The sequence below is a fragment of the Orycteropus afer genome, unplaced genomic scaffold (assembly GCF_000298275.1).
Source record: "Orycteropus afer afer isolate SDZICR_OR568_19922 unplaced genomic scaffold, OryAfe1.0 scaffold01002, whole genome shotgun sequence".
Lineage (NCBI taxonomy): Eukaryota > Metazoa > Chordata > Mammalia > Tubulidentata > Orycteropodidae > Orycteropus > Orycteropus afer.
Window position 1 is genome coordinate 210129 of NW_006922589.1, and position 7801 is coordinate 217929.

Consider the following 7801-nt stretch of genomic DNA (forward strand, 5'->3'; position numbering starts at 1 on the left):
TGCCTGTCTTTTGTTTGGCTGGAAACCACAGGTGTGTGTTTGTTGTATTTATATTTAATTAGTGATTGTATGTTGGTGTGATTTGCTCAAGATTTTGTTTTTTTCTTTAGTATGTTTTTATATATCTCAGCATGTTACTGTGCTTCTGTATTTGCTAGTTGGTGGCACTTAGGCACTTACCACCTGTGTCCTGGTGGGTGTCATAGAAAATGAGGGTATTACCAAGATCTCTTAGCTGTTGGTTCAGAGCAGTTGAGGGTGAGTTGGGCTGGTATTGGGTGCCGTCTATCATTGGTCAGTTGGTGTAGAAGGAACTGGTGGCCCTCACTGTGTTGGTGGGGCTGCAGGAGGTGTCTGTATTGTTGGGTCATGTGGCCATGGTTGCTGTCTTCCTTTCAGACAAAAGCACAATTAAAAAAAAAAAAAACCAAAAATATAAAAGCAGAACAAAAAACATGAACCATAGAAACAAATAGGAGTAATCACACACAAAAAAGCAATAAATTAGAAGAAAAATTTAAAAAAAATTATTAAGAAAAGGGAAAAGAAAGATAAAAAGAACCAAAGTCCACAATATCTGTGGAGGGGAGAATAAGAGAAAAGAGCAAGAGTAAAAGAGTAATAAAGAAATAATGAGAATTGCCAAAAGAAAAACAAGGAGTAGGACAAACCAAAAGAAGTAAATAAAGGAACCAGGAAAAGGGAAGAGAAAAATACTGGTAGCGTAGTACCTAGGGCACTTGACTGCTAACCAGAAAGCTGGCCGTTCAAACACACCAGCCACTCCTCGGAAGGAAGATGGGGCAATCTGCTTGTGTACTGATACTGACTCGGAAACCCAAGGAGGGGTCGCTAAGAGTTGTGTCTGACTCAGCGGCACATAACAATAACAACAAATAACCAGGGAAGAGGAAGAGAAGAAAAAATTAAAGAAAAAAGAATAATTTTAAAAGAAAAACGAAGTATGGGTGGCCAGGCAGGACAAACGTGCTGTGTTGGGGAACACAAATGGGGATGGAATTCCTGCAGGTCCAGACAGTGTGTGGAGGTGGGGGATGTCTGCAACTCCATTCACCAAGAGCATGTTGGGTATAAGACTAATAAGGAGAATATCACACCTTTCTAGTCGCCAGCTTCTGATGCAGTTGTCCATGCTCTCCTTGCCAAGTAGAGCCCATTGTTAGGTTGCTTCCTCAATCATAGTGGTACTTGTAAATAATCAAAATGGCCATGCCACTTCCAAATATTCAAAATGGCTACTCTCTCAGGCGAGCTTACAGACCATAGCTTTGTCTCTTTCCTTGCTGTTTTCCTTTTTGGTCATCGGCTATCATTGTGAACAGACCCAATTCTTAAGATTGTTGTCCAGATCTGAAGGCCACTTGTAAGTGTTCAAACTGGCTGTGCCATCAGGACAGCTGATAGTATGCAGCTCCATTCCTCTCCTAACTCACTTTTTCCATTCAGGTTCTTTTAGTTGGTAGTTAGTCCACTTCTTTATCCTTCCCTTTAAAGCTCAGAGTTCCAGGATTATTTTCTGTTTCTATTGCAGTTAGTTTCTTGTTTCTTAGTTGGAGAGGGTCTGTGTAGCTTGTCTGCCAATTCCATCATCTTGCCAGAAGTCCTTGTACTTGATCCATTTTGAATTAGTTTTTGTGTGTAATGTGAAGCTTGGATCTGGATTCATTCTTCTGTGTACGGAAATCCAGTTTTTCCAGCACCATTTAAATATATGTATATATATCTGTGTGTGTTTTCAGTGAAGGTTTACAGAGCAGTTGAAATTGCTTTTCAACAATTACTGCACAAATTGGTTAATTATTCATAATGCATAAACATTTCTGACCTTTGAGTTCTATTTCTATTAATCTAGTTTCCCTGCCCCTTTACATTCTCATCTTTGTTGATTATTGTCCATTTGGTATAGGTGATTTTTTTTAAAAGGAGCAGTTACTTACAGGTGATAACTCATAACAGTGTGAGCCAGCCTGTTGTTTAGCTACAATGTTGCCTCAGGGGTTTGTTTTGGTTCAGGACTTGAAAAGTATCTTCGCAGTAGTTTCAAGTAGTCCTCCAGTCCCAACCAGTCCAGGAAGTTTTGTTTGTTTGATTTCTTTCTTTGTTTTTTAGGATTTTGAGGTTCTGTTCCTCATTTTTCTCCCATTCTGTCATGGTCTATTTATTGTGACCTTGGTTAGAATAGTGGGTAATGGTAGCCGAGCACCATCCAGTTCTTCAGGTCTCAGGGTAGATGAGGCCATGGTTCATGTAGCCTGTTTGTCCTATAGACTAGTTTCTTCTTTGAGTCTCTGTTTTCCTTCTTTCTCCTTTGCTCCGGACCAGTAGAGACCAATAATTATATCTTAGATAGTTTCTCATAAGCTTTCAAGATCCTAGACACTACTAACCAAACTAGGACCAACACATTTTGAACTATGTCCAGCACCATATTGAAGAGACTCTTCCCCCACTGAGCTTACTTGATGCTTTTTGAAAATCAGTTGATCATAGACATATGTATTTTTTTCTGGACTTAATTCTCTTCCATTGGTCTTGATGTCTATTATTACATTACTACCATGCTGTTTTAATTACTGTGGTTTTTATACTATATTATAAAATCAGGAAATTGAGACCTCCTACTTTATTCTTCTTCAAGATAGATGAAAGTACTTTCCCCTTCCATATAAATTTGAGGATTGGCTTTTCTATTTCTGCAAATAATAAGGCTGTTGGAATTTTTGTGGGTTCTTTAAATTTTGCATTGAAAGGAACTAGATTTTAAGACCTTTCATAGGTAGTCCCTGTCCCATTTATCTCTACTGACTGACTCCCATACTCACTATTTACTGCACTGACCATTGTATTTCACTAAATAGCCCAAGCTGTTCCTTCAAGTCTTCACAGTCTTTGCCCTCTGCCTGGAATGTCCTTTCTTCCCTTTCATTTGTGAGCTTATGTTCATATTTCTGAGGTTAACTCATATCATCTCTTTGTGAAGACTTATTTAAATTGCCAAAATATTTCTCCATTCTTTGTGCCCCCTAAATCAAAAACCAAATCAAACCCACTGCCATTTAGTCAATTCCAACTCATAGCAACCCGCATTGAGTTCTGAGGCAGTAAATCCTTACAGAAGTAGATTGCCCAGTCTTGTTTCCATGGAGTGTGGCTGGTGGGTTTGCACCACCAACCTTCTGGTCAGCAGTCAGATGCCTGGCACACTGTGTTACCAGAGCTCCTAGCACAATTAAATCAATTTTTATAGCTCTTGGTATATTATACCATAGTTACTTATATGTTTAACTCTCCCACCACCGTTATTTTCCCAGGACATAGCAGAGCACACATAGAGAAAGGATCTAAAGAATAAATTTATGTTAGGCTTAACTGTTATTCAGGTTGCAAGGATAACTACTTAAAAACCAGATGAGAATGGAAGAGTTGAATTTGAAAGCACATAAATTAAAACACCTATGAGATTGAGGTGGAGATGTTAGTAAAAAATGGGAATTTAAAAATTGTAACCTCCACATGACGTTGTATCACCTCACTGCTAACTCTTCTCTCTTCCTCATGTCCCAATGCTTAGAATGGTAGTACTAGTAGTATCACACCTCTACCAAGTACTTTACTTGCATTATCTTCTTTATGTCATTATTTCACTATAAGAAATCTCTGAAATGGGTACCATTATAATCCTCATTTTCAGATGAATACATGGGTATATAGTATTTAAATAACCTGACCAAGATGGTCACATCTAGAATGTGGCAGAGTAGAGATGTGAATATAGGTGTATCTAATGCCATAGCTTGTGCTCTTAGCCATCATGCTCCATATACTCCTCTCCATTTCTTCACCTTCCATTCACTCCTTCGAGCACTGCAGTTGCCTTCTACTAAAGTACTAGAGACCTCCTAATTGCTGGATCCAGTGGCTACATTTTAGAAATGCTTTTTATTTAAATAATTTACATAACATGTAGTTCACCTGTTTAAAGTGTATAATTAAATGTTTCTTAGTATATTTACAGAGTTGTACAACCATCATCATAATCTAACGTTAGAACATGCTTATCTCCACTAAGATACCTTACACTCTATTAGGAGTTAATCCTCATTCTTCGTCTACCCTCCACCCCAGCCCTGTTACTGTGCCAACTGACTCATAGTGACCCCTCCTTGGGTTTCTGAGGCAACTAAGGTGTGCCTAATTGAAGCCATGGTATTTTTGAATGCCTAATATGTATGTGAAGGCTGGACTATGAATAAAGAAAACTGAAGAATTGTGGTGTTGGTGAAGAATACCGAAAATACCATGAACTGCCAGAAGAGCGAATAAATCTGTCCTGGAGGAAATGTAGCCAGAATGCTCTTTGAAAGTGAGAATGGCTAGACTTCATCTTCCCTGCTTTGGTCATGTTGTCAGAAGGGACCATTCCCTGGAGAAGGATATTATTCTTGGTAAAGTAGAGAGGGTCATTGAAAAAGGGGAAGACCCTCAAACACATGGATTGACATAGTGGCTACAATGATGAGCTCAGGCATAGCAAGGATTTTGAGGATAGTGCAGGACCGGGCAGTCTTTCGTTGCATAGGGTCAGTATGAGTCAGAGCCCACTCAACTGTACCTAACAATAGCATCTAGATCTACAACTTAGAAATCTTAGTCATCATTGATTTCTCCCTGTTCCCCACACTTATAAATCACCAAGTCCTATAAGTTGTACCTTCTAAATTTTGCATCAACTATCTGCTTGCTTTCTGTCTCCATTGCTGTTAGTTGGAGTCCTTTGTCATCTTGTTTGATCTCTTATAACAGTTTCCACACTTTTCCTCTGCTTTTCACCTTAATTCACGCTGTTGACAGAATTTTTTTTTATAAAGCACAAATTTGAAAAATTATTTTCCAGCTTTTTATTGTCTGTGAGAACTATGCTTTCTGTTGCCTATGTAATATGGTCCCTCATGTCTTTCCTAGTTCATTTCCTGTCTCTCTCCCACATGTACCTTTATTCCAGTTATACCAAACATCTTGCGGTTCCTAGTATGAAATGTGCTGTTTCATGTTTCTATAAATTTGCTTACTTCTGTATGTTTGCGTAGTTTTCCTCCCTCTGGAATGCCCTTCCCTATTATCTACCTGATGAACTTCTGCTCTTTATTAATAAAATGACTGCTCAAATGTCAGTCACAACAAGCCTTGCCTGACCTCCTTTTGGGTTTCCAAGGTGGGATCACTATGGAAGTAGATTGCCCAGTTTTCCTTCCGAGGAGTGACTGGTGGGTTTGAACCACCAGCCTTCTGGTTAGCAGTCAGATGCCTTAGGCACTACATCACCAGAGCTCCCCTACACCACCAGAGCTCCCAATAAGTAGATTTAATTGTGTGTAACCTTATTTCATAGCAACCAGTGTATTTGTCCATTTTTATTTTATACTCATTTTAAAAAATGTATTATGGAAATTGTCATATATATATATATATATATTCAGAAGGAAGGTTGGGCAATCCTACTTCTGTAGTGATACTGCCTTGGAAACCCAAGGAGGGGTTGCTATGAGTCGAGGTCAACTCGACGGCAAACAACAAAAACAAATATTTATATATATGCAGACACCATACATATATACATACATATACATATATTACCCAATTTAACAATTATGAGCATATGGTCTGTTTCATCCATGTTCCCAGATACTCTGTCTTTCATCCATAGCTAAGTCAAGAACTTATCCTTGTTATTTGTTTTCATGTCATTCTTTTCTGATTAAATAAGAAACTCTAAAATAGGAATTGTGCATTATTTTTCCTCAGATTCCTTTCATTGAACACAGTCAGAAAATGTTTGTTGAATGGTTAGACAAATGAATGCTGAATTCAATATATAGTTGTTGAGAATAGAGATGAGATTTAGACTCTCACACAAAAGGATAGAGATACGAAGATAATCTAGCAGAGGATACTGAAAAGGAATAGGAAGAATTACTGGCTAGATCAAAATGTGTTAATTATTCCTATGAAGAGCTTAAATTAGGCCAGCTGTAAACAGGGAGGGTGAGAGATACTTAAAGGATTTTCTGAAACTTTTGATAGGAATTTCAGGAAAACTAACATGACAGTCTAATGTGGAAAGGATATTTTATTTATTTATTTATTTTTTTGTTTTTACAGTGTTCCCTCACCTCTCATCCACCCCTGGTAGCCAACAAAGAAAATTTTCCTTCCATATATAAACCTTTTGTGGAAAGGAGATAGTTTTATAACAGACACTTTGGATTAGCCATATGTTTTAAGAACTTCCCAAACCATTTGTTCTACAAACAAACTGTAGTCACATGTTTTATATGCTAAGTGTGGAAAGATTATAAATCATGTATTGATCTCTTCAGTCATCCCTGAACAAGTTGTCAGTCTTTATCATAGTATGATTTTTAAGGTATCAGCAATGGGTACACACAAAGTAGAGTTAAAATTAGTTCATTCATCTATATTGTGTACCTACTATGTGTTAGGCCCTAAGAAATGGAGATAAAACTGGTGTCTCTGTCTAAACCAGCAGGTAGGCTGGTGCCCAGTCTATATTAGGTGCTTAGGAAAAAATGGAGTCTTCCTGGATGGTGCAAATGGTTGATACTCTTGGCTGTTACCCAAAAAGTTGGTAGCTCAAGTCAACTGAGAGTCACCTCAGAAGAAAAGCCAGGTGATCTTCTTTTGAAAAATCAGTAACTAAAAACTCTATGGGAAATGTCATAAATATCTCTGAGCTATAAATGTGGAAGTTGTTATGTTGACAAATGTCTTGTTGTTTATGTTTTCGCCACACTAAAAGTTAAAAAAAAAAAAACCCTGTGGAGCAAAGTTCTGCCCTAATACAAACATAGAAATCATCATAAGTCAGAACTGGCTTGACAGAAACTGGTTTTAAGTAAACATGTTGAAAGGTTGGAGGGATGGTGGCAGCTCTTAACCTCCCATTTTTAACGATGCAATCTCTTACTGTTTCTGTATAATTTAGGACCAAAGCATTCATTGACTCAGATATCTCAATCCATGCTGGATCTCTGTGATGAAAAACTAAAAGAGGTAAGACATGCAAGACATTTAGAATGAGAGATAGGCAGTAGAACTTGAAGGTGGAGGGTGCTAGAAACTTCGGAAGGTAACAAAAAGAAGAGTTGAGAAATGTGGGAGGGCTAGAAGGGACTTAAAAATCATATAGTACAATTCTTTCCTTTTGGAGATGGAGAGACTGAGGTCTTTGCCCTGGGCTTCATGACTATTAAATAGTAGAGCCAGGAGTAAGATTTAGAACTTAACATAACTCTTTAGAAAAGGTCAAGGAAAGTAACTTCCGAGGAAGTCAGCTGGAGCCACCAAGAAAATATTGTGACAGTTTATAAGCTTAACAAAAATACAGTGTGATGATTATATTAATGCTGAAGTTGACATTCAAAAAAGCAGTGTAACCAAATGGCCAATAAATGTTAAAAGATTCTAAGCTTGATTGATCAGTGGGGAAATGCAAATTTAAGCCACCATTGTTGTTGATAGGTACCATTGAGTTGGTTCCAGCTCACAGTGACCCTGTGTATAAACAACAGAATGAAACATTACCCGTTCTTAAACCACACTCAAAATCATTGCTATGTTAGAGTTTGTTGGAGCCACTGTGTCAATTCATCTCGTCTACCTTAGCCACCATTAAAGACCACTATGTACCTGCAGTGTAGTAAATTACTTAGTGTGGCTTTTCTACCCATAAGTCTTTGTAAACTCCAAGGTGGGATTTGCT

General features: G+C 37.9%; 1 protein-coding gene across 1 annotated transcript in view; it reads left to right on the forward strand.

The window, feature by feature from the left end:
* LOC103212552 (transcription initiation factor TFIID subunit 1) overlaps positions 1 to 7801 on the forward strand; it is a 133982-nt gene that overhangs the window by 85052 nt on the left and 41129 nt on the right. The window contains exon 29 of the mRNA XM_042783385.1: positions 7025 to 7092. Coding sequence (XP_042639319.1) covers positions 7025 to 7092 — 68 coding nt within the window. The remainder of the gene's footprint in view (positions 1 to 7024; positions 7093 to 7801) is intronic.